The sequence below is a fragment of the Scatophagus argus genome, chromosome 22, assembly GCF_020382885.2.
Source record: "Scatophagus argus isolate fScaArg1 chromosome 22, fScaArg1.pri, whole genome shotgun sequence".
Taxonomy (NCBI): domain Eukaryota; kingdom Metazoa; phylum Chordata; class Actinopteri; family Scatophagidae; genus Scatophagus; species Scatophagus argus.
The window spans coordinates 6497686-6525409 of record NC_058514.1 but is presented as its reverse complement, the minus strand read 5'-3'; the positions used below and the strand labels follow the sequence as shown (position 1 = coordinate 6525409).

General features: G+C 39.8%; 1 protein-coding gene across 5 annotated transcripts; it reads left to right on the top strand.

The window, feature by feature from the left end:
* Positions 1 to 371: 371 nt before the first annotated feature.
* mybpc1 (myosin binding protein C1) lies at positions 372 to 27016 on the top strand. 5 transcript variants are annotated; one of them, XM_046379094.1, is made up of 35 exons: positions 372 to 640; positions 4240 to 4266; positions 5989 to 6060; positions 7017 to 7232; positions 8303 to 8350; positions 10121 to 10162; positions 10698 to 10739; positions 11312 to 11422; positions 11833 to 11981; positions 12087 to 12204; positions 12287 to 12338; positions 13003 to 13059; positions 13707 to 13715; positions 15489 to 15655; positions 15778 to 15910; positions 17218 to 17226; positions 17528 to 17652; positions 17737 to 17842; positions 18571 to 18737; positions 18847 to 19012; positions 19098 to 19204; positions 19290 to 19426; positions 19799 to 19958; positions 20052 to 20156; positions 20240 to 20428; positions 21022 to 21156; positions 21625 to 21792; positions 21998 to 22086; positions 22168 to 22363; positions 22549 to 22688; positions 22774 to 22933; positions 23324 to 23460; positions 23781 to 23967; positions 24761 to 24799; positions 26162 to 27016. In XM_046379094.1, exons 1-34 carry the CDS (start codon positions 619 to 621, stop codon positions 24778 to 24780), a joined length of 3768 nt encoding a protein of 1255 aa, XP_046235050.1. In that variant the 5' UTR covers positions 372 to 618; the 3' UTR covers positions 24781 to 24799; positions 26162 to 27016. The 5 variants fall into 5 exon arrangements, with proteins under 5 accessions (XP_046235050.1, XP_046235047.1, XP_046235051.1 ...); XM_046379091.1 differs by lacking the exon at positions 24761 to 24799; XM_046379095.1 differs by lacking the exons at positions 7017 to 7232; positions 24761 to 24799.
* The last annotated feature ends 708 nt before the right edge of the window (positions 27017 to 27724 follow it).

Below are 27724 nucleotides of genomic sequence, written 5' to 3'. Positions count from 1 at the left end.
TTACCAGGGTTATGCGACTATTTCTTAGCCGGGAGCAGAGATAACATTTTTACACTTGGGCCTTTGTGTGGATTAAACAAGGTGTGACAATATAATGTAAATTCAGTGAAGTTGAATTACTGCAGCTATAAAGTAAATATATTGGACTACAATACGCCAATACAAAACGACTGCCAAAGTCTCACAAAAATGTCACTTCTGTAAACTTCATATTTACTTACTGTTGCCTCCTATCCAAAAAGCTGTCACAGCAGTGGGTAGGGGACAGTGATGCAATAGTAGGTACAGGACAGAGCTACAACAGCCTCTACAGAGAGGAGGAGCGTGACGCCTCTCTATATAAGGCCTGAAAGCCTGTCCCTCCCGGATCTGTCCCTGATCCTCCTCTCCTCCCCCACTGAGATTTCCAAACCGTATCCCTGTGTCCTCCTCATCTCCCATCACTCTGGTTCAAGGGGTCCCAGAGCTTTTTGTTCTTCTGTCCTCATCTCTCTTCCTCCTGGACAAGAGGCCAACCACGCGTTACCTGGTCCCCCTTAGAGACACATTACTTTGAAGGCACCTACCTACCTACCTACCTGCACCATTTGACGCTTTTTTCTTGGGACAAGGCTCAAGATGCCAGAGCCCACAAAGAAAGGTAGGAGCATTAATAGTGAGGATGGGATTAACATGTTGCCTCTAGCAGTAACATCAAAGCATCTAACAGCCACACCCAAAAACCCGATTACGATCGCTGCACTGCATGTTTTAATTACTTTGAGAGCAAAAATCCACAACTTTAAAGTTATGTGTGGTTTTTATGATTAACTTGTTTAACTGCAACATGCCCAGACCAATTCTGGTTTCACTCCATCTTTGCGGTCTTTGTTTGAAGGAAGCAGAGTCAGTTGTCACTTGCTGCAGACAGCTCCATCACTTCATTGCCAACTCATTCATAGGAATCCTCAAAGTGACTTTGACATTGGTATTGTATTACTGATGCATGCATGTTTCTACCATCCTGGGGCGGGTAGGGGGGGCAAGAGAACATTTGAAATTGATGAACAAATACTATTGTTGCCAGGGTTTGGCATAGGTCAGCCAGATTGTTCTATGTGATCCAGCTCAATGATGAAGCCTCGTGGAGGAATGTTGTTGAGTGCTGTGTCACACACTAATCAAGACCTGTGCAGACTGTATGAGGATAAATAATAACCTGATTGTGTTTGTCTTCCTTGTGGCTGTTGGGAGCTGAGTAGGAATGGCCAGTTTGGATCCCTCAGGCCTGCCTCTTGCCCATATCACTACATAATCAACCACACATAGCAGCTTCACCCATCCCTCCCTCTCATGTTGGATCTCCCCTCCACACCATAACGTCACTCATCTGTACTATCATGTCCATCAACATTCCCTCTTAATCCACTCTTGTCTGTCATTACAATATGGTATTACTCCCACCCTCCCCATTACCTCAGCTCTTTGGGGGTTTGCCATCGACCCAGACATGCCCATGTAGAGGAAACAGAACATTTTGTTTGGATCTTGGAAGCCTTCTTGATGAGAACCGATACAAGTTTTTAATAAACTCATTATCCTCCAGGGAACCATTGATCTGTCTGTAGCTGTAACTCACACGTCGAGCGTGATTTGCACATAGACACAAACAGACGTCTTGGTACACAGGACATCTATTTCTTCTCTGTCTGTCCTAGAAGAGGGATCCCTGGTCTGTTGGTCTTTCTGGGCTGTCTGCTTTTGTTTTTCGATGTTAATGTATTGTATTTCCTTATCCAAACTGAGTGTCTAAAGAAAGACATTGCCATATACTGTACAGATTAAAAATCTCTTTGAGATAAATTTGTGATTAAGGGCTGCATATATAAAATGATTCTCCAATGTCTTTGTTTAGTGGACATTGTATTTTCAAAATCTGGTTCATGCGATCCTTTATTCGTTGAATTTATATATTTTGAAATTAAATTTGACAAGCCAGTTGCAAGCTCCAAAGTCCCATTCCTTGTACTGAAATTTTAAACCAATCTTTGATTAGGTCATCTGCGGTCAGAGCACCTGTGGAAAATTAGGTCCCAAAATGATGGGAAGCTTAGATTGGACTTTGTACTGTCGATTGAGCAGAGTTGCCCCCACAGCGTTCATCTACTGCCATAAACATCCCTGATCCCCTCAGAGACAAAGCTGTGGGGAAATAGAGGCAGCAGATTCCAATCTGCTACTAACACTACCCATAAATAGCTACACAGCCCAGAGCAGCAGATAAATGAGGGTAGAAAAGTATTGTTCTTTATACGAGTCTGAACAGCTGAAGAGGAGGAGGCTAGCGCTGTTGTATTAGACACCCCACTCTCAAGCCTTTAAAAAGTCCGAACCAGAGATGACGGACTGGCGGAGTCGCCCGCAGATCTCTTGGGGCCAGGATTCTTATCCCTGGAATAGTTCAGAATGAGTGCACTTTTAATCCCCATCCCTTGTTCCCCGCCATCTCCCATCACAGCCACCCAACCCCTCCTCTCCGGTGTCACACTCCAAAACAGACATCTCCCTGCCACCTTCGATTCAGGGTGGATCACTCAGAGGTCAGGCACCTCGCCATCAAACCTCTGACCCTGTGCCCAGAAGCCTTACTGTCCTCGCTGTTACTCAGTTTGGGGTTTCACTGGTGGACAAGCCCTTGTCTTCACCTCATGATATTTACTGTCACTAAGGCCCATCACTCTCCCTGGGCTCTGTCCTCTGACACTGTTGCTTTGTGGTACAGAACACCCCCTCATAAATCAGACACTTGGTAGTATACAGGGAGGAGGCCTGTCAGCAGCTAATTGCCACCCAACTACGGCTCTCCTGTCTCATGAGACACTCTCAGTCTCATTAACGTTCCTCATTAAAGGTCTTGTATTACCAGAATTACTAAAATCAAGGAGGCATAGTTAAATAAATAACTATAACAAGGACAAACAACATCATTAGTGTAGGCTCATCTTTATTAAAGCAATAAAGATCTATATTAGGAAAAATTAAGCTGCCGGCAGTTTGGCTCACATTGGAGCCTCTATGAGCTCTTCTGTCTGCAAGCCAGCATGGGCAACAGCTGAAAATACCTGCAGCCTTGTCAGCTGCAATGGGAGTCCTCAGAGGTAAAACAAAACCTTTCCCCACTCTCATTATCTCAATGGTGATGAGACAGAGTCGTGATTCTTGGGTGCATGATGTGACCCTGCAGGATTGTGGCCTGCTGGCCAGCAACACATTGTTTTGAAGTGAGATGGGAGTGCGGCTAATTTTGACAGGGCATGTTCAGAGGGAATCATTACAAATGGGGGGATATCAGAGTCCAAGAAGGGATGGGAGAAAATGGCTGTTAGAAATGGTGCAGTCAATACAGTACATGGAATTAGGTCTGAAGTATTCATAGACCGACTGGAAACAGCTGGCAGGCAGAAATGGTGACTCTTGTGGCGGTAATAAAGGTTTCTCTAAGGCTAATGATACTAAAGGAAAAGCTTCAGCTCTCAGTGTATTGAATGTGTTGTGTAAAAGGATTTCAAAGACATCCTGGTATTGGAATTCAGACATTTATGACATCATATATGGTACTCACACCATATATGATATGTCTATTTTTAACTATTTTTTGTTTATAATACTGTTGGGTATTTGCATTTGACATGCTAGCCCCCCTGTGCTCCACTCAAATGTTCTCTGCTAAATATTAAGAGTGGGGAGAATTTAAATTGAGAGAATTAAACTTATCAGGGTTCGAAGCTCCCATGATTGTCTCGACAACCTCTCGTAGGTCTGTGCTCCACTAACCCACTAATCACAAAAGAGGTTAATTAACTGCATCATTGCGTGCCGAGGGTTGTGCAGATGCTTTGATCTCTTTAGCACTGACTCCTGCCACAGGTTTTGAATGTCGTATCCATACATGTTTCTGTCACTACCCCGCCACCACCATTAGTTCCATGAGTCTAGACAAGGCAGAGGGCAAACAAATGGTGTGTCATGAGGGCCTTCATCATAATCAGTTAAGACTACACAGTGCCTAAGCATGGGGAGCCAGTGATCCAGCACAAACATGATACTGCTTTGTGGTGAATGGATATCAATAAAATAGATCAATATGAACAACAGAAGGAAGCTTTCACGAATGGTATGACTCTGATTGCACTGAAGACACACTACAATAAATATTATTGGCATGTCTGACAGAGATTTGTTTTGTTTTTCTTTCCTCAGACGAGACGCCAAACGGCCAGCCAGAAGGTGAGTGGACAGCGATCTCCCCGATCACTTTGCAGTCCAGCAGATTAGAAAGCACAATGTATGCACAGAAACAGACATACAGTCATCAGTATTTTACTTAAAAATAAGTGTAGCTGCACAAATGAAAACAGGACAAAGTGAGGGAACAAGAAACCAACTTGTGCACTCAGTACCTCTGTCAAAGTGTACACATCAAACACCAACCCTTGTTTGCACTAATCACAGCCCTGAAGTCAGCGTGAATGCGCAAACACAGGTTCATAGGAGTGTAAATGTGGAGCCAATGGTCAGCAGTGTCGATGTGCTGCTGTGCTCCAGATCTGTGATCTGTGGTGACAACCAAGCTGACAGCATCTCTGACATTCCTCTCGCCATCCAGCTGATCCCTCTCTGTTGATTCAGCTGCCGGCCCATGCGAGCAAGGTGCTGGCATGCAATTGGCTCTTTGCCAGTGCTGCGGTTTGACCTTGGAGTTGCAACATCTTGAGGCTCCAACATGGTCATACTAAAAATGTTCCTGGTGAAACTTGTGATTTTTCAGTTTGAGAGTTTCTTCAGAGTCTTTTAAGAATGTGAGTCAGATTGTAGTGGTGTACCTGCTCATGATTTTCAGCTTCGAAACCAGTGTTGGACAAGTAACCGGTAAAATGTACTTAGCTACTCATCACTAATTACTCAAAAGTCACTGGTCATCTTACTCATAACATCACCCTTATTACCGTCCAACTCAGTCAGAGGTGCTAAAACAAACAGCTCCATAAATTGAAATTTTCCCGCATATTTAGGTTCCTGACAAAATGATAGGCTAAGAGTAAAATATTTGTCAACATGTTTATTCACACATTCACAGCCTAACAAACACAATGTTGTCTATACCTGCTGTGACCATCCATGCGTCCTCAATGCACGTTATCCACCGTGTTGTCTTTCAAGAGAACTTCTTCTGGCTAACAGGTGACCACTCAGATCAGACTAGACAACTGGACAGCGAACAAGCTGATCCCACAACAATTTGAATTAAAGGAGCATTAGTGGGATTAGTAACTGTGATTAATCTCTTACACTACAAATTATTGAGAAAAAGGATTTTCATAGTGGAAACTTGCATTACATGATACAGTAAAGCCATTTTCAGTGAAATTCCTTTTATTGCCAATGGAAGCACGTCTTATTTCATAGAAATTATAACATAATCACTCAAGGTGTAATAATGAATGTACAACACTGTCTGACAATGCACGGCACTTCCAGCGAGTGTTGCGGTGGTAAATTCCCCATAAATCTCATAAATCCTACATTGTCTACATGACATACCTATCTAACACCACCAGAACACCTCGATGGAAGTATAAACTTATATTCAGCCTTTAGCCTTGGTACTATTTTAACTTGGTGTGTTTATTAATGTGCATTTCAATTGTGAACCTCAATGGCATTTTCATAATTCTAATTCTGACATATTAACAACACATTTTACACATTTGAAAGCATTTCTAAGCACTTTTTATACATTTTATATGTTTACATACATTTTACAAGGAAGTCTTTCCTGTGTATGTCTGTGATATATCAAATGAATGGTCTGAAAAAAATGTATGTGTATGATTGTGTGTGTTTGTTTTGGTGTGTGTGTTTGAGTGCGAGAGGCACTGCAGATGCTGAAGCTTTGTGCTTTTAAAAAAGCAGCTGTTCCATCCATCACTATATCTGTCACATGCTCAGAAAGTGTTGCCCCAGACAGTAGCGGTGCCCTGCCCCCACCTGGGATTTCCCTGGAGGTTTCTCCACCCCCAGGTGGGTAGCCCTGACGCCCCCTTCATTTGCCCCAGAGTGTTTCGTTCTTTTGCACATCACACTCACATCACGTGTTGGATTGATGTGTGCCATCACAATCGTTTTTTCACTTAATTCACTCTGAGAGGCCTAAAGCTGCATTCTTCTTGTGTAGGTATGATTGTCCAGCACAAAGTATTTTCACACAAAAAGTTATTTAGGCTAGCTGTGAGACCACCACCCAACTTACTGTGAACATACCCACGTGCCTGCACTTCTCTGCCTGCATTTGTCTTGACACTTGGTGCTGTCACTAACTCATGCTGTGGCTGTCTTATTTGTGTAACTGTATGACATACTGAGGTACAGAGGGGCCGGGAAAGCTGGGTTTTACTGACTCTGCTGGCCCTAGTCAAAGGCCAGATGTCTAAATTTAATGGTAAAAGCAGATCATTTACATACTGTGTGAATCAGTAAATCCCTGCCTTCTTGATCACTTTACAGTATAGATATACAGTGACCAGACAGATCCTCCATTGGGGCACCCAATCAAGACCTGTACCACATTTATGCTTCGGTAATATATATAGTGGACATAATTTAGATTTAGAGATTTGGGTTTCTTTTTAGCCATATGGCAGCTTGGATCTGGGTCCAGTCCTTAAAAAAACTACTGGATGGATTTCCATTTATTATCATAAATATTGCATTTGCAAAATATCAGCATGTTAGTGTGTTAGCAGGCTGGTATTAGCATTTAGACCACTATGTCCACTGTGTTTAAGTCTCACAGAGACATTAGCATGGCTGTAGACTCTCAAACATCCTACTTAAACATCAACAATTAGGATGGTGGCTCTCTGGTCATTTGCTATTTATACTCGTTCACCTCGTTTGAGCAAGCATTGCCTTGCAAGGCTGCCGGTGGTTGTGCTCAATGCTTGCTGCTCCAGCCCAGCGCTTTGTCTGCTGTACAGAGGCGGTAGCAGAGGGGAAAGAGCCAGTAGAGACTGATGGGAAGAAATCAGAGCCCACAGAGCCTGAACAATTACAGGTTGTGGTGGCTCAGGAGACAGGCCCCACCGAGAATGGGTCAAACCAACCGCAGACTGGTGGGGTAGGGGTAAAAGAGCAAGCAGAGTCTGGTAACTCTGCTGTGAAGGAAATAGGCCCTTGCTCTCCCCCAGCACCTGGTAAGTATGCCTCTTAAATATGAATCAGTCCCATTTCTCTCTCAAAATGCATGTTTACCCCTCTAGCTCTTCTACGTATAGTGCTACTGAATATAATGAATAGACTGAGAATAGATCACTTTATTTCCCTGCTAAGAATGCTATGGATTTTTACTGACTTTAGCCACACACTGATTTATCATTTGCCCTAATTCCTGTGTGGCTTTAATTGCATGCAGATTTTAAAAGTAGTAAAAATTATACTTGCACCGGGGGATGTTATGGTGCAGTGGCACATTAATAATTGGTGCAGTGTCTTGAGTTTTCAGATGTCTCAAGAAATACAAACTAATATGGACTAATAAATAAGGTCTAATAGGTGAAGTACTGATTAAATCCTGAAATGGCAATCTGAAGGTGATGCAATTTGAGTTCAAGGTGAGTCATCAAACTCAATTCTTTATTTTATAATCCAGAAACACAAATGTGGGTAGAACAACAAGGCAGCAAAAACAAAGACACATACACCAAATATAGTGCTGACAAGGCGTCCGGCTGGTTTCCTTTTATCAGTTTTGTGTCTGTAGTATCTTGAGATGAACTGATCTTGTTGCAGCAAATGAACAGCTCAGGTGAAAAGCTATGTCTCTTGGCCTGCAAGAATTTCAAGCTTTCATTTGGCTTGGTCATGAGCATTTCTTGCAAGTGTGAGCTGCAGCTACTGCTTAAAGGTTGATTTTTATTTATTTATTTATTTTTATTATGTGTGTATGTACGCTGTGGTGCTTTGTTTCGGCAACTTGAATAGCTTGTGGCAATGGGCACAGCAAACCGTCATGATCATCCACTGTTATATCTCTCAGGCATAGTGGTTAGGGTCTTTAAGGACACAAATCAAATCACTGGTTGAGATTTTGTTCTCATCCTTCCTATCCAACAGCTGCATGTTATCTTCTATTTATTCAAGTCTTGTCTCGCATGTAATCAGTGGTCCTGTTAGTCTGCCAGTCTTGTGTCTTGTTGGCCTGCCAGTGATGGACTTGGAGCTTTTTGATAGGTGGGTCTATTTGTCAATGACACCTTTATTGCAGATGATGATGATGCTGCAGCCACTACCCCATCCCCAACACCCCAAGCAGGTTGGTACCAATAACAACCCTTACCCTTAATTCGTCTTACTTCGCTCAAATTGGTTAAAATCAATCCCACCTCACCTCATGAATGCCTTGAAAATTTTGAGAAAAGCACTAAAATACTCTTAAATTAATGTTTGCATGGCAACTTATATTTGATCAGTTGTATTTTGGCATTTTATATGTGAGAATAGTAAAATAACAACATCAAACATTTTTGTTTTCTGGTGTCTATGAATCTCAATTTCACGGGTTGAGGGTTTTAGTCTTTCATAACAAAAAAGACAATAGCACAAATCTAGTTAACTATTCAAAAGGTATAGATATTTCTGGATAGATTTTCATTCAAATCTTTCACATCTTTAAATATTCTGATGTATGTCTGTGCACTGACATACATGTAGAAATGTGTGATTTTTACAGTCAAAATACATTTTACATGCACATCAACTTTTATTTACTCATTTCAAATAAAGGTACATAGGTGAAAATTGTATTTCACATGTATACATTGTACATCCAAAATAAATACACGGTTGCTAAATGTGTTGAACACTGCTGAATTTCAACATTTGTGTATGTTTATTTTTATGTCTGGTTTGATGTTAGTTAGCAATAAATCCTGTGCACCAATTTTCAGAATGATTGATGAAATCTGACATTAGCATAAGCTCTGATTGCTAGCTCTTGTAAGGACACAGATGCTTATAGCTAAAATTAGTCACATACCTCACTAATATTCCCTTTTATGTTGATAAACTTTATTTCTTTCTCTTGCTTTTGTAAAATACTCAGACCTTTTGTGAAATTCACTTACTTGCTGTTTTAATATCAATACCTATTAAATCTCTGAATGTCCAAAACTAACTAGCTAAGTTATTAGCCTAGACTGAACAAAGGGATAAAGATAGCCTTTGTCTGAAAAAAAAAAGCCTTTCAATAACTTGAAAACAGCCTTTATCACAGTCATTTATCTTGATGTTAACCAAGCTAGTTCCTAATACATCTAAGAGTCAGCTAGATTTTAATTAGATTCAGTAAAGTGCAGTTTCACAATGAGGACATCTACCTGCTCTCTGTCCATTTAGTCTTATCGCTAAGCTAGTCTAAATACTTTGCCACCACACAAAAGCTGTTCTTCTCATTTAAATTTTGGTTAAGCAGCAAGTAAGTTCATTTCAGAAATTTCAGAGTATTCTAAATTTATCATTGTTTTATCTCAGTTCCATTTATATGTTATCTTTTGGAACTCTCTTAAGAGACAATTCTGGATGTTTCCCATTTAGAAAAGCTAAATAAAGCTGCTGTATGGTAAGGAAGTTGATACATTTACCAAATCAACCAGTAGGTCATTATTCTTAAAGCCTTATGTATTTGAAAGTATGTATGTATGTATATGAAAATAAAGATAAAATAAAGCGTAAATTTCTCTTTCATGTGGATTGTTTTCTGGGGTGCCAATCCAGAATGGATTACTGCACGTGCTTTTAGAAACTTCCAATCACCCACATCAGATTGAATTTTTGCCTTATTATAAGTAGTTTCAAATACTTCTTTATTTCAGTTTTACAAGAGAAAGGTTTAGAGGCTGAGGGGTGGTTGGATTGGCAAACCTACACTTAGTTTGAAAAAGATGAGCATAGTGCTATGAGCTTTTCAATGGAAAACATCCAGCAGCAAGTCAGACCCACACTGACAAAAACAACATTCATCAAACCATTTAACTAGTAGAGTGTATCCTAATTAATTTCAATAATAACTGTGTTTTTTTCACAGAGAATACCAATACACCCAAGAAACTCTCAATTGAGCTTCCCAGTAAGACCTCTTTGTTAAATCCTACCACCATTTAAGTATCTCTGACCAAACCCTTAATCAAGTTTACCAACTGTCTTACTGTAGGAAACATGATGGAATCACAATTAGTTCTAGATATTTCTATGTGTTTGGGAGGGTAGCTTTTTATTTTTAGAAAGTTAAAATGTTACTAACAAATTACCAGGCACCTATTAATACAAATTATTTTTCATTATGTCCATTAGACTTCTCATGTCACATGAATTTTTTTTTAATTTTCTGTGCACATAAATTGCCATTTATGTGAGTTCATTTGGAATTCTGATCATAAGAGTCACATCTAAGTTTCAGCAATCAGTTTTCATTTACTTCTGTCTAGCTTGATAGCAGAACAAATAGCGTAGCATGGACCTTTGATTCAGAATTCCTTGGGTCAGTGCTGGCAAAGCTGTAATTGCTTGCTGCTTTAACATTTTATGTGTGTGTGCTTGCTTCAGTGGACTTTACAGTATTATTTCTTACAATATGCTGTAAATTTCTCTCTGTCTTTGTTTAGATGATAGCGTCCCTGTGCCAGCCATGGGGAGAAAAGACTCAGGTAATGAAGTGTTAGTCAAAAGAAACACTTAAAACCAGTTTCAACATTTCAGAATGTGGTTCAACCAGTTTCCTACCTTCCGTCATAGCTGATTAAATGGAGGCCTTGTTAGCAGCACAGGTTTACTTATCCCAAGACTATGGTGTACAACATGACAAAGAAATGTCAAATACCCAACTCATTCAGACCTCCCACGACAAAGAAGACTGGAGGATCAGGAGAATGAAGAACGTTCAACACAATGAGTTTTCATAATCCTTTATATTTTGCAGAAAATGTCCTTTAAATGAGGCCTCTTTTGGAAATTGGACGCCCTTTTTGTGTTGCGTATTGTCTCTGTCATGCTTTCCATGTTGCAGACAGCTTAAATTCAGCTGCTGAATGAAGTGTGATGACTGAAAGTGAGAAAATGTGTGTGTCTGTCTGTATATTTCTCTTCTGGTAAGATAAAAATTTTCAGACCTAATGTGAAAGGTGGGTGTATGAATTCCCCAACTGGGATGCTATATCTTCCCTTGAACGATGACAGTGAGGAGCACTGTGTCATGTATGTGTTTCTCCTAACTGGCCAGTGTGGTCTTTGGGAGATGGCCAGCCCCCAGAGGACCTGGAAAAGCCCATTGACACCCCACCGCTCTCCACCCTGCTGATAGAGAAACCCCAGAGTGCCACAGTCACTGTGGGTGAGTGACAGCACAACAAAGACAAAATATGTAGACATTTTGGAAAATATGTTTTTTTTTACTTTCTTACATTTCTTACATTAGATTACCTTCATGTCTTCATGATAAATATGAAGCTGTAAATAGAGTAGTGCAGCATAAAGACAGGAAACAGGGGGAAACTGCTAGGCTGCCTCAAGGTGAATGTTGCAAAGGCACTAATTAATGTGTTGTGGCTCAGTGTTTGGTTACAATAAATAAAATGTTATTAGTAAGCTTTAAAGGTGCTTCTCTGGACAGGAACAGTCTGGCTTTTCCCTTCATTTCTAGTCTTTATGTTTAGCTAATCTCTCAAGACTAAAGGACACATAGAAGGGCTATGGATATCTTATCTATTGTTTAAGAAAAGGCTCTGTTTTCTGTGTCTAAAGGTGGAGACATCACCTTTATTGCTAAGGTAGAGGCCAAAGATCTCCTCCGTAAACCCACTATTAAGTGGTTTAAAGGAAAATGGATGGATCTGGCCAGCAAGACAGGAAAGCACTTGCAGCTGAAAGAGACCTTTGACCGTATGACCAAGGTACTTTACAGCAAGTAGTGTTGTCCTGAGCAGTACATCACGGTACACACCACACAACACACTAATATGCGGTTATATCAACTCTTACATATCATCCTCTGGCAGGTACACACATTTGAAATGCACATCATCAAGGCCAAAGAAAACTATGCTGGAAACTACAGGTGTGAAGTCAACTACAAGGACAAGTTTGACAGCTGTTCCTTTGACTTGGAAGTTAAAGGTTTGTTAAAGCATCAAAATGCATTATAACATTTCTAATAAACTGACAAAATACAGACATATGTCTTGTTACTATCTTGCAGAAGCTGAACAGGGCTCACAGAGTATTGATATTCGATCAGCTTTCAAAAGAAGGTAATGAAAGAAGTGTGAAGCAACTACAAGACATGTTGATAATCTGAAGAAGACAACAGCAACCATTATGAATTCATTATGCTACAATATAGTATTTCATAGTTTTCATCTAACAACCAAAGATTTTATTCCAGGAAACAGCATCTCTTACAAATTATATATACTAATGAACACTCCTAAAAAGTGAAGGAAAGATCAAGTGGAATGAACATTTCACCATTACATAATATTATTGTAAGCGTGACAAGATGGTTGGAACGATGTCAATAACCTTTCTCAAGGTAATTACAAATCAACCAGCCGACTCAATGTGTAACTGAAGGCCAACTCTTGCACCTTAAATCTCCCCACAAACAATGTGTCTGGAAGGCAACGCAAAGCATCCTAGTTTCACAATGTTGCTGCTCAGTAATGTTGTCTTAACATTGCAGAGAAACTGCGGCAATATTGCCTGGGACTGCTCTTGAAGTTTCTTACACAAAACACCTCGTTTCAAACTATTAACAGGAAAAGACAACGAAAAGGTTTTGTGCAAGCACCAATCGTGTTAGCGATTGGGCCTCAGACCCTTTGCTTTGTGTTGCTCTTTTAGCATTGTTTTCTAGTGCCTGTAACTGTTTCAGCTCTGATTAAATCTTTATTAATCTCTCCTTGTTAACAACAGCAGTGAAGGACAAGAAGATGCAGGGGAGCTTGACTTTAGTGGTCTCCTTAAACATAGGTGAGAATGACTACCCGAACCCAAGTGGATTTTGTCCTTTTTCAGTATTTTTAAACCCTTTTTTGCATGTGCCTCTTTTATCTTCCTTTCAAATCTTTTGTAAATTTGAATTTGTATTATGCGACTGTATGAGGGGTAAGTAGGAATCCGCAGAGGACAGGCTTATACCTACATTATGCTGTATCAGGGGTTTTCAGGGTGGAATGGATTGCATCGATACTGAGGAAAGCTTAAAATCAAGATGATTCTTCGGCAAGTTCTAGAGTTATGAGGAGCAACTTTTTTTTAGACTTTCTAGGTGGATTTATGGACTTTCAGATCGACATTTATCAGAAAGTGTAAGTCAGTGAATATTTAAATATGTGTACATGGTCTGTGTCAGATTTGAGTTATAACTGGATTTTGATGCACATTGCAGCAATTGGGCTTTAGGGTTTTAAAGTACTTGGACTGTCTTTCACCTCGTTCAGTACGCCTCACAGTTTGAAAACCTGTGGTTTCTCAAGATAAACACTATGATGCATATTTCAGATGATACAGTGCTGCATTTAATTGTGAGCTCAAATAGTCCTAGGCAGTGTCACTGTTCACCAGCTAAATTACACATTTATTGTGGGCTTGTCTCTTCTTCTCCCCTACATATTCAGAAATCAAAGGTTAGTAGAAAAAAACCCATAGGTTTTAAATCGATTAGACCTTACTGCGGGTGAGTACTATAATCCTGTAGAGTCCCCAGCATGACATGTAGTTCAAGGAAATGGACGAGCAAGAGTGTTGGCCTACTGTAGTACGGTAACACTTTATTTGAAGGCAGCATTCCTAACCGCTCTGTCAGCAGTCATTAATGAAGGAAATGGACTTTGCATCATAAACACTCGAAGGCATGAAGGGAGATGCCATCTTTATGAAGCAGAGTGCAGCATTTTGAATCATTAATGACGTGCTAGTGGGGCATGCAGAAATGATGCTGTAGAATAGTGTTATCGCTACATTGTCATTTTATTTCAATTTAGAAATATAAGGCAAATACCACGATGTTTATTTCAGCTTTCATCTTAATTGCCTGAAAATAAACAGATGAGAAGTACAACTGTAGAATGGAATAATATTTTACGCTATTCACCTCCAACTTTTCAGACATTTGGGAAAATGTCTATGAATGGCTGACTGAATGTTCTGTGTATAAACTAATAGATACACTCATGTCCAGAACGACATGTTAATTAACTTGGATCTCACAAGTCTAACATCTAGAGATACTTTCATCATCTAACAGTCTCGGAGCATCTCTGAAGTGATCACTCAAACCAACAACACAAAGGGATGGGCCATTTCATAAGAGCAATATGTAAGATATTAAAAATCCTCTTTAAATCTTTTTTTGTTGAAAGTTTCCCTTAAATCCCTGCATGCTGCATTTCCACAAGTTATTACACAAAAACAAAATTTTGCATTACTATTTTCTGAAATGATAGGGAAAATAAAACAACTTTCCTTTATTGGTCCTTATCTGCTCTTGATGGATATTTTAAACCTACAGAACTGATTGTTTTCTCCTAAACTTAATCTTAAGGTTTGTGAGAGTGTCTAGATTTTAATATTTCCCTTTAATCATTCAATGCATGCTAGAAGTCTTGAAGAGCCATTTTACAACCATTATTATGGATTCAGTGGCAACAATAAATGCTAGAGTATTAGAGTATTATATAGCATAAATGTAGATAGGCGATGTCCTGATGTAGTTTAGAGCAGTGGTTCCAAACCTGGGGTTAATAACCTACACAAAATGACACAGGTTAGTCAAAAAACCTGTTAAATAAATTCATGTAAATTTTTAGACTTCCAATGTGCTTTGATTTAAGAGGTCAAAAGCAAAAAATGTCAGGAGCCAGTGAGTTATAGGATTGGTTTTCAATGTTCACTGTGGGTTTATTTTGTTTCTTTTCATAGATAATTTCAGGGCATATTCTCCACCTTTTTTTCATCAAAAAGATCTATTCAATTTGATTCTGATTTTTTTCATCAAATCCCCATAGACTGACCCATGAAAAATAACATACAGGTACAATTAACCCCAACTTCTAAGCAAATTATAGAGTACCTCCATGTTTTGTGTTTCAACTCTGTTACAGTTAACATGTGACTCCAACTGAACAGACATAGACAGCTCATCATGCCCATCCCTTTGAGTGACATGTCCCGAGGAACGCTCTGCATGGAAATAGAATATAAAAACCAAAAATAGCAGGGCAAGAATCAAGGAAAACATTAACCTAGAACAAAGAGTGATTGTAAAGTTTAAGGGTAATCTCTTAGCCTTACCAGTGCCTCAAAACCTCTGCTATTCTGAGTAGTTCCTCAGGACACGTTGCAAACCCCAGCCTATGACTCCTACCCTCACAACGTTTCCTGGTATCCGGCACCACTAGGGAGCCGAAACAGCAGGATGATACCCCAGAGGTCGATGTGTGGGAGATCCTTAAGAATGCCCGACCAGATCAGTATGAGAAGATTGCCTTCATGTACGGCATCACAGATCTGAGGGGTCTGCTGCGGAGGATGAAGAAGATGCCGAAAGAGGAGAAAAAAAGTGAAGGTAAATCAGTGTTTCCCGAGCAGTATCCACCAAGTGAATATCAATCTTTATTATTATTATTTTGTTCTTTAAGGAACCATACTGACCTTTAATGGACTCTTCCATGACTCATCTTTTCAAAGCTTTTGCAAAGAAACTGGAACCAGCATATCAGGTAGACAAAGGTGGAAAGATCCGCTTGGTGGTCGACCTGGCAGATCCTACAGTTGAGCTGAAGTGGTACAAGAATGGGCAGGAAATCAGACCAAGTCCCAAGTAAGTCATGACATTTTCTCAGTCTGTTATTTGTGTCTTCTCCCCTTCAAAACTGCACAAATGAAATGGATTTTTTAAAAAATGCATTTGATTTGTGATATGACCTTTCTTACCAGTTCTCTGGTATTATGTGTTTTCATTTTGTCACCTCTCAAAAGCACAATGGTTCACATGTTTTAAACCACACATATTTATTCAGTATTCTTTTTACCAGTTTAATTAAGCTCAAGAATAAATTAGATGGCATACATTTTTACAAATAAAGCTACTGCTACTAGTTACTAGTATAACCTTGCATCACCTTTCATGTGCACCCAGTCCAGGCCTCTCTACTGTGAACCATTGCCAGTGAACAAATAACATTCTCTCGACTCTAATGTGGCTCTAATCAGTTTCCACACATTCTCACACACACACATATTAGGAATATTATGAACTCACAAAGCTTGCTCGAGAGCTACATTTGAGTGTAAATGCGATGTATGATGTCAACTGTTGTCTTTAATTGCCATTAACTGTATATGTCCCCCTCTGTACAGGAAAAAGGTGGTACCTCCTTCACAGGTCTTTAACCAAGTCTGGCTTTGGAACTAATTTAATAGAGGTTAAATCACATAGTAACTGTTGATAAAGATCATGTACATTAAAAACATTTACCATAGTCACTTTAATAATAACAATCCTGTTATTTTGTAGGTGTCATGATTTTGTTTTTCAAATGTGGCTAAAACGATACAAGTAACTGTACGAAAGTAGTGTTATATCTGTAAAAAAGGACTTGATTTTTTTTAAAACTTTAAAATTTTAAACTACTATAGTTATGTAGAATATTTTTTATATGGGCAATTGATCATGTAAAAGATGACAAATCGGAGAGAGACAGAGACAGCTGTCACCCATTTACTTGCATTTCCTCAACTCTGCAGAGCATTTTAGCATCTCTGAGCTCACTGTTTTCATTTTATGACCCACAGCTTCACTGATATGGCTCAGTTTCACTGCTCTCATCAAAAACTTATGTTCAAAGCAATGAAAAGTTAAAGCCATCTGGGAGGTTATTGCTGTTTTCTGGTTTTGGTCTCCTGTGACATTTTCTCCAGGACTCCCGGGTCCCAAGACTTCACTATAAAAATCACTCTCACTCTCTTTTGACACTATTGTCAACTACATAAACCCCTCCTGGCATGATGTCTCTCTGTCTTTATCTGTCTGTCACATCATGGTGTTCCTTACTGTCTGCCATAATCACTTCCTGTACAACACCCCCTGTGCTCCGGCCTCATTCTGGCTCCGTTGCTGACGTTAAGTCAAAGGAAGTAAGTTCATCCGTCCAGTCGATTCTGTCTCTTCCATGTCAGAGTTTTGGTGTGATCCCACGACTCTATCTAGTCTGACTTGATGCATGTTGAATATAATAATGATGTTGCAACTTTTTATTTTGTTAGAACTGCTCTGCATTTTTATTCGAATAATTATTTTTGCTGTCTGTAGCCAACAATTTTTTGCCATACTTTTCTTCTTTTTCTTATTTTACTTAATATCCATCCATATTATATTAACTATATAAACTATGTAGTGAAGGTGACCAGTGATGTGACTAATGGACTTTCTGTTTAGGTATATTTTTGAGCATAAGGGCACACAAAGGATCATGGTCATCAACAACTGCTCCGTGAATGATGACGCAGCCTATTCTGTAGCTGCGGGAGATGAGAAGTGTTCCACAGAGCTGTTTGTTAAAGGTATCTCGACCAACTGTCACACCGTTATTTACTGTAATATAACCAGACGTGCTGCAGGTTTCTTCATCATCTTTTGTCTGATAGAGTTGCCGGTGAAGATAGTTAAAGGTATTGAGCCTGTGAAGACCACAGTGAATGAGAGGATTGAGCTGGAGTGTGAGGTGTCAGAGGAAGGTGCTCAAGTCAAATGGTAAGATACTGAAAGGGATTTAAACATTTTCTGTGGTGCAGGCTCTATGACTCAAACTAGACTGCTTCAAAATAGAATAGGAATACAAAGAAGTCACTGGTTTGTCACAATAAAAAAAAGTTTAACCTCTTCAGTAAAGAGAAAGATCAAACAGTGTCAAGTGACAAGTAGGCCCACTTCTTTGTGACTGGATACTTTAAGATTGCACGTTGGTACCACTTTCATTTGAAGGTTTGTACATTGCAACAATTTACTAGGAAGTTTCACAGAAGGAAATTGGTGCTAATAAAAGGTCAAATTGTTGTATTGTTTATTGGCACATTTCATGTTATTTAATTAATTGCTACACACTGCAGTGTCGCCAGAGTGTTTTTCAGTCAGTGCGCTACAGGTCACTCAACCAAAACAAAAATATCAGTAATAATAAATGATAGATTGGAATAAAGTTTCCAATAATGAATGAGTGATAAATCAATATTTATTGGTCTTACTGGGTTAGTTTATTCAAGGAAGTTCCTATTAATTTAACACAACTCACTAAACTCTGATAGATGACTTAGGGATCAAATTAAATTGTTCTTTCCCAAAACATTAATGAAGTTACGAGGAAATAAGTGGCCCAGAAACATAAAGCCTTACAAATTGCCCTGAGGACAGTTCATATGACAACACTTAATCCAACATGGTCAATGTAACCATGATATGTGTAATGCTTCTTCCTCCTTCAGGATGAAGAACGGCGTTGAGGTTCCAACAGGAGTGCGCTCCAGGTATCGAGTTAAGTGTGAAGGAACCAAACACTATTTGGTGATTGATGATGCCTCCAGAGAAGACACTGGGACGTACTCCATCATGGCTACTGGTGGCACATCTGAGGCTCATGTACAGGTTGACTGTACGTAGTAGCCATAATTTCTTTTTCTTTTCTGTTCTTTTTTTTTTGCAGGCTTTTTCACAGTAATCAGTATTGTTCTGTTCTATGCCCTTCTCATACTTTTAATTAGTGAAACCATTGAAGGTGTACCAGGACCTGCAGGATATGACAGTGTTGCTGGGTCAACCTATCAAGTTGCACTGTGAGATTTACCCAGGCAATGTCCCAGGTCGTTGGTACAGGAATGGACAGCTCATCCAACCCAGTGACCGCATCAACATCATACACAGAAACAAGTATGCAATTTCTGTTCAATTCTATTTTAACAGAATTTGACAAAATTTCTTACAAATGCCAGCTAACATCATTGTGGCTTTCCAGGGTCCATCGTCTTGAAATTGAGACCAGCTCCCTTCATGATGCGGGAGATTACACTTTTGTACCTGAGGGATATTCACAGAGCCTCTCTGCCAAAGTTCACATCATTGGTAGACACCTATACTACATGGATTAAATTTTAAATCCTGAAAAAAATGTTAATGTTCATGATAATGATGACTTGATTTTCTGCAGACCCACCGAGGGTGCACTTGGATAGCCTTAACTTCCCAGACAACACGGTGACAATTGTGGCAGGAAACAAACTTCGCTTGGAGATCCCCATCAGTGGAGAACCAGCACCCAGGGTGGTGTGGATGAAGGGAGAAAGGGTGAGATGTAGTCTTTTTAGAGATGAACTCTTTTACTGACAAAGTATTTCCCAACCACCCTGTCTTGTCTGTGGCACTCTGAAATGCATTGGTTTCTTCTGAGACTGATATCTTTAAAAACTGGTCAAAAGAGATGCATTTTAATTTTAAAAAGGCTAAATAATTTCTTAAAATAGCTGGGCACTGTAAGTTTTGTTATACAGGAGTAAATAGTGCATTTGTTAGGGGGTGGATTAATACGCATTTGAAGCTTGAGTGAGTATTTTCAGCAGTAGGACAGTGTGTGGAGGATTGACTCAAAATAAACTACAGTGAATATCTTAATGTAATGAAGGAAAATGTCATCCACAAATTCATGTGTTTTTGTTCTAGGTGATCCTTGAGTCAGGCAATCGTGTCCGAGCTGAAACATACGGTGACCAGACTAGCCTGACGATTGACATCACAGAGAGGGAGGACACCGGCAACTACAAGATAGTCCTGCAGAATGAGGCTGGGGAAGCCACAGCCAGCGTCAAAATCAAGGTTGTAGGTAAGTCATCATGAAATACTACAGTTGAAAGACCATGTGGAAAATTGCAGACTTCTTTTGTGAATCCTACACATGGCCTTGTATTGTCTGCAGACATCCCTGACCCACCAGAGGCTCCCTTGGTCCCAGTGGTGGGGGGTGATTGGTGCTCTATGATATGGGAACCACCAAAATATGATGGAGGTTCACCAATATTAGGTAAACATTGCATCTTATGTATAACCACAGCTTAAATGTATGTGCTGGCTTGAAATGGCAAGCTTTCTGACCGTCCTTTACAGGCTACTTCATTGAGAGAAAGAAAAAGCAGAGCTCCAGATGGATGAGACTGAACTTTGACCTGATCAAAGAAACATCATTCGAACCCAAGAAGATGATTGAAGGAGTGCCATATGAAGTCCGGATCTTTGCCGTCAATGCTATTGGTGTGTCAAAGCCCAGTGAGCCATCCAAAGCCTTCACTCCTCTGGGTGAGTAGCCCAAATTTCTCTGTGGATATCTACTTAGTAATCTGAACTCTGGCCTTTTGAGCTGTTTCTGCCAAGAATCTGTCCAGGAAAAGATTACACAAGGCTGCAGTTTATCTAACAACCGTTTCATAATACTGGAGGAAAAAGAGTAAGCCTGTGATAGTGCATGTGTGATCTGCCCTTGGTACCCCGGCGATGCAGCTGTTCCTCCTGATACCCCACCATCCCAAGCATTCTGACTGTGACCTCCACTGGACACGCAGGAGCTTTAGAGGATATTGAATATGTCTTTATAATGGCTGCCAAATCATCTGCGGATTAGAGATTTAGGAGATCAGGTCTGTCAGAGGCTTCAGTAGGAGTTAATTATGATTCAGAATATAAGAATAGACGACAAGAGCAGGGACTAATGAGATCTGACTTGGAGATTGACAGTATGCCAGCCAGAGAGAGAAAGAGAGACTCTCGCCCACGTGTTCACGACTTCCCCAAATGAATGTTTTCTGATCTCATTCATACTCACTGTTGGTAAACAAAATGAGTAATTGTGGCCATGACTCTTCTGATCTCTAAAAACCTTCATCTCCAATCAGCTGTGACCAGTGAGCCCACCATGCTGGTTGTGGATGATGTCACCGACACCACAGTGACCGTAAAATGGCGTCCCCCTGAAACCATCGGAGCTGCCGGTCTGGACGGATATTTGGTGGAGTACTGCGTAGAAGGAAGTGAGACAACTTCAAATCTTCTAAAAAGCTCATACAGACTGTGTGATTGATTGTGATAAGAGTTGATAATTGTGAGAGAAATGTGCTGAAATTTGAGGCTGAACTTTTGGTCACGATGAGGCAACCAGCAGCTGATTTACAAGGCAGGGTGAAAAGTCATTTGTCACTGAGGAGGATGAGACACAATAACCACTGAAATTCGAATGAAGACATTCATTGTGTAGTGATTATGAGTACATACAAAAGTTACAGAAACAGTTGTGTACAAAGTGAAAAAAGAGAGTTGGGAGAATAGTTCAAACCCAGCTTACTTTCTCACCTGTTTATACATGTTTGTCATAGCCTACAACAGAATTTTTAGCACATCAAACAGAAAGTTAAATTTAACTTTACCTTAAAAGAGCATCCAGTGAATGCTGTTAACAAGTAGTTTTTTATGGACTGTTTTTTTTTCTTTTTTACCTACAGCTAATGATTGGGTGATCTCCAATAAGGAGCTGACAGAAAAGACAAGGTACACCATCACTGGGTTGAGTCCAGGCTGTAAAATCTTAGTTCGAGTCAAAGCCATCAATGCTGCCGGAGCCAGTGCTCCACGGACCCTTCAGCACTCCATCCTGGTTAAAGAGGTTATTGGTGAGCTCTGAAGATTATTTTTACTGTATTGTCTTTTCTTTTAACTGTCTTCATATGAAACCGTACTTCTCGAATAAATTTGAATATGAACTATTCTGGTGTAGCTTAAAATGTTAACTGATTTGATGGAGATGGAAACAAACATCAAAAGTGATGAATAGAATGATCCCTCAGTTACACACCTCCTGGTCTATCTCCTCCTCAGAACCACCCAAGATCCGCGTCCCCAGACACCTGAAGCAGACATACACTCGCAAAGTTGGAGAAACAGTCAACCTTGTTGTGCCATTTTTGGTAAAGCATGTTCCATTTCATCATAATAATAGCAGATAAGATAATAAGAGCAGAACAATGAACACCGTGTGATGTTTGCAGGGCAAACCCAGACCGAAGGTTACCTGGCTGAAGGAGGGCCAACCCATAGAGCCTACGCACGTCAGTATCCGCAATACAGACTGTGACAGCATCATTTTCATCCGTAAAGCAGAACGCAGCCACTCTGGAAAGTATGAGATGACTGTGCAGGTTGAAAACCATGTGGACACAGCCATTATTGACATACAAATTGTAGGTGAGTAAATGGATAGGCCATCGAATACCCTAAGGTATTCAAAAGTCTTAAATTAATTGTGATAAACACTATAAAAAAACCCTCTCAATCAAAATTACTACTTTGTTGTCATTGTTGTAGCTACTGCTTCTTGAAAGGATAATAATAAAACCAAAGTCTGCTTTGGTCTTTTCTCTGATTCTTAGACCTACCTGGGCCTCCTCTAAGTGTGACTATTGAGGATGTTTGGGGAGGTAATGTAGCTCTGGTCTGGACTCCTCCAAAAGACAATGGCAATGCCCCGATAACAGGCTACACAATTCAAAAGGCAGACAAGAAGACAATGGTAGGAGATTGATTTACAAAATATACTAAACTGAAATCACAAATGATGTATATTCGATAGTAACAAGCTTTGATCTGCTTTACAGGAATGGTACACATGCATCGAGCACTACCATCGCACCTGCATCACCATCTCAGAGCTGGTGGTTGGAAATGAGTACTTCTTTAGAATCTTTGCAGAGAACATGTGTGGCCTAAGCGAAACTGCCACCCAAACCAAGAAAAGTGCCCTCATCATGAAAGAAGGTAACAAATGGTTAAAATGGTTGCTAATCATTTCAGACGCGTGGAAAAATTCCTCCAAAGTCAAAGCTCTGGAACAAATACGATAGATTTCACATGCTGAAAATGTGAATAAAGTTGTTCTTTCACTATCTTTTCCACAGCTGTTAACTCAGAAGGTACTGTCAGTGATGTTTTCCACCCTAAAGTGAGCCTGGACTTACAGCCTCACTTTTAAACTCAAACAGGGGTCGAGCTATGACTGACAGGCCTTTACACAGAGATGTTGTGTACACTCAGCCGATGATAAACAGAAAACATTGTCTTTCCCTCATCACATAGGGAATTCCCCACATGATACCGCTCAGCACCAGTATCATGCACAACCCCATTCCTTTACCCTTACCCCCACAGGCATGCAGGTGAAAATACATGAATATGAAGACCATGACTTCAAGGAGGCACCAAAGTTCACGCAGCCGCTGATCAACACCTTTGCCATTGCCGGCTACAATACTACTCTTAACTGTAGCGTCCGTGCCAACCCAAGGGTATGTGTGAAGACCACAGGTTAAAGGGGTGTACATGTAGATTAGGGTGTGTAAAGTCTTAGATAAGGAAAGTCTTTCATATAATTGGTGAAAAGTAGCCCTATATTATCATATAAAATCTGTTTGATCAGCCTTGACTATGATGTTACCATAGAAATTATGTCCAAAACTATGAAATTAATTCCCCAGGTTGTTCTAAAGTAGAATTATCCTTTAAGAATAAATAAATTTATATACTAAAACTCAGGGGTCACATTTGGACACTTTGGTCCATTTGCCTAAAATCATCATGCTACTGACATTCTGTTGTCTGACTGCAGCCCAAAGTGATCTGGATGAAGAACAAGATGATTATCATTGACGACCCACGCTACCGCATGTTCAGCAACCAGGGAGTGTGTACACTGGAGATCAGGAAGCCCAGCCCTTACGATGGTGGCCTGTACACCTGCAAGGCCATCAACGACCTGGGAGAGGCCCAAGTGGACTGCAAGCTTGAGGTCAAAGGTCAGTGTGGACCAGGAGCTCTACAGACCTTCCAGTGTACCTAAACTGGTTTCCCAAAGCTGTTTTTGTTTAATTTCTTAATTTCTTTGGCAGAGCCTCTTAACAGTGTCATTTTAAGTATCCCCTCCCTTTTAGGGACCTTTGCTTCTTTTTATAAAAAGACAAACAGGTGGATTTTTGTCAAAATTGGCATTGTCATATAACAAGTGTAAAGAAGCAAAGGTGACTTTGGGAAACCAACTCTACAGGGGTACTGCAGTGTTTGAACTGTGTGTTGCAGTCTACCAAAGGGCTGACCACATAGGCAGTGGACATGTAAGTATCTGATTGAGTTACTCCAGCTATTCATTATTTATAAGTAATGAATTATAAGTTCATTATTTAAGGTCATACGTTAAGTCCCTCTGAAATTTCAGGATACATACAAATAATGACATAATAATAATCTGCTTCATATCATTTGTGTGTGGTGCACATAATATCTGGTGACACTTCCCCATCACCTCCACACTTAGCGGTTTATCCCCCATCCGATCATCTTGTTCATCATCACAACACACCACCTCAACACACAGTCTGTCACTGTTCACACTACAGTAGGCATAACATATAGAGCTGTGATGTTTTTGTGTTGTCTTAAACTGTTCTCCACAGATTCCAGCGTCCTCTTGATGCCACACAGTTAACTCCTCATATAAAAGAGTTCAGTAATAACTCAAAAGTATTCCCTGGTGCACACATATAACTCCATTTAAACTTTATGTTAACCCCTCTTCTCTTCTCTCTCCCCCAGTCCAAACTCAAGAATTGTGAATGTATGTTCTCATATAAGGTAAGCTTTCATATGGTTTTGGCATATGAAGCTTATGTCATTCATTATGCATCTTTCAACCAGCTTGTAACCTCGCTTTTCTCAGTTGGCACGACTGTAGGGACTTTTCTTCTTTATGAAAGCAGGATCAAGAGAAATCTGGTGTTAAAGAATTAAGGTGTGCATGACAACTTTTGCACAAATTCCCCAGTTCCGCTTAGCTGGTTGAATTTAACAAAACACATGTTTTGAATGTTGAAATTAATTGCCATAGTTGTTGGTATGGTAAGAATTCAGAATACCTCTCATGCATTTTGTGTTGCAGATAAGGTGAGTAAAGGCTTTTACAAATTTGCTTACCTATGTTGACAAATCCATAGCAACATCTGTTGGAGACTGGGACTGAGTTTTATGCTATGCTGGCATGACGTCTACAAAGCCTTTCTCTGCTGTTAAATAAAACATGGGACATCTAAACAAAGCATACTAACACAGGGTAGTTTTGTCTGTTTGTTCTGTTTGGAACTCAATCATATGCATAACATATATATATATATATATATCTGTGCACAATAGCAGACAGTACAGTTCCTGCTTTATCCCTTAACCTATGGTGGTGGAATGTAAGTGTATTCACTGGAGTACCGTAATTATGGTGATTTTCCAACATTTTGGGTAGTACTCTTGCATTCTTGCAGAAAGTTTGTTTCGTCATCAAATATGAAACTATAGCCAGCAATGAGTTAGCTTAGCTTAGCACAAGGACTAGAAACAAGGGAAAATAGCTAGGGTTAGCAGGCTCTGTCTGAAGGTAACAAGATTGAACTGAACTTGAGTATTTACGCAACTTAATTACAAATCATTTCAGTGGGATGTAGTGCTTTCTTTATTAAGATTAAGATTTTACACACAAAACATGTGACCAACCTCTAAAATATGATGATTTGTAGTACCGAAGTATTTACCATAATAAACAACTTAAGATTTGCATCTCAAAGCACTTGAGTACTTGTTCCACCACTGGTAGCATTTTGTGGATGACTAAAGGCAGTGTATGCTTCATTAATATGGACTTTTTTTCAAAGATGTTGCCCTTGCATCATATTTCAGTGGAATCAGCTGTGTTTCTGCAAGCCTGAGCAGATGTAGATATACAAACTGTAGTCTGGACTGCGTACATGAGCTATTCTGACCACCTTGTTTCCTTTTCCAGTGTTGTGAACTCCTAGCTTCTCCTCTTTGCATTTTGTTTGTCCAGCATTTTCCTCTTTAGCTTTTCCCTTCTTCCCTTTCGTCCTCCTCTCTATATTTCACTCTCCACAGCTGCATCTGTCCCTCCTAACAATAGCCTGTTATAAGAGAGTTTTGCCTCTTGTCCCTCAGGAGGCTTCACCTTTTACGAACTCATGCAACGCGGAGTGCCCCTACACCTGATCGACCAGTACATGAACGAGACGAAGGTTGTGGAGCAAGAGAAGTAAAATTGAACAGAGTGCAACGAGACACTTTATCTTTGCAGACATGTGCCGCCACCAGTGACCCTCTTCTTTCACCTACTGAGGTCAGCGGCCTTAAGACAGAGGGAGAGATGATGGAGGGATGGGAAGACAGTTGGACGGGGTGTAGAGGAGGGTGTACTGGTCTGTGGTGTGGCATGCTGTGTGCAGATTTGGGGCTAGTTAACATAGGGGGGAAAAGCCAGTTCACATCTTTGTCACCCTCTTTTGTTTGAATGACTGTGTCAGCTCAGATGCATGTCAGCAATGTTTTGGTTCTGGCTTTGATAAGTACATATAGTGTGTAAAAAAAAACATATACAAAGCTCATATATAGAACAGTGACACACAGCTTCAATATTTTTATGTTGATCCTCGCTGGGAGTGCCTGTTGAATGCTATAATTTATTTCTTGGCTCTGAAAGAAGGGAATGGGGATGTATAAACAAAGGTTTGGCATTGGTATGGCATGTCAGAACTTATATATGGAAAAATAGACAAGCGTAATGTTGGACACATGAATGTGTAGACCCTCTCCCATTAATATTTGTTTATTTTCTGTGGAGGTTATTTATGTGTAATACGTGAAAAAATGTAGAGGTTTACACAGTCTGCATGACAAATTATGTCTGTTTTGGTTTATATTGGGATTGAGGCTTGATGGACACTCAGTCATGTGCGCATGCATTTACCTTTGTAATTAAGACCCATGGGTTACAATAAAAAAGTAATGTGAAAAATTCTTGCCCTGTTCTGCTCTGTTTGTTTGGATCTGCGAGAAGAGTAAAAATAGTTTATGCTTATTCTTGTAGAAACTTAAATGACAGATTTATCATGGTGGACTTCTGATAAGAGCATAAACTAAACTTGTATGCAGTCTGCTTTCCAGATATCTACAGTATCTTTGGGTGATTTAAATAATCAGACTTTACTTCCTCACTATGTCCCAACATATAATATAACTGACAGAATATTAAATTGGTGAGCTTCTATATTTACATAATGGGGTTTGATTGCTATTCCATATTAAACTGGACTTAACGTGTGTGCAGGGATACTTGAACATAAGAAGCTAATACATAAATAGTTGCCATGATGAATAGTCACATTGTTGGCATTTCTTCTGTGGGAGGACTTATACAAGGACTTATACGAGGACTATACAATTAAAATCTTGCTAGTTATTTCGATAGCTCATTCCAGAATATGTACAAACTTTTCAAATCAGGACTAAAAAGTATCAATAATTAGAGGTTAAGAAAGTTAAATAATATGAAAACCTCAAATGAAAGATGAAATACACAATTTTGGAGATCTGTGGCCCTGAACACATTTTAAAAATAAAACAACAAACCAGGAGTGAAATTCATACAATTTTATTTTTTAATCCCTTCCTGTGGTTAGCAATTGCTTACCATACCGTGTTTGTTTACTTGTGTTTAATTTCACT

Excerpts from the sequence above, each read along its gene's own strand:
- mybpc1 (XM_046379091.1), top strand. The coding sequence starts at position 619 with ATGCCAGAGCCCACAAAGAAAG. Across the intron at positions 15,656-15,777 it reads AGAGGAGAAAAAAAGTGAAG|CTTTTGCAAAGAAACTGGAA; the intron begins GTAAATCAGTGT and ends ATCTTTTCAAAG. Across the intron at positions 23,968-26,161 it reads CTGCAAGCTTGAGGTCAAAG|GAGGCTTCACCTTTTACGAA; the intron begins GTCAGTGTGGAC and ends CTTGTCCCTCAG.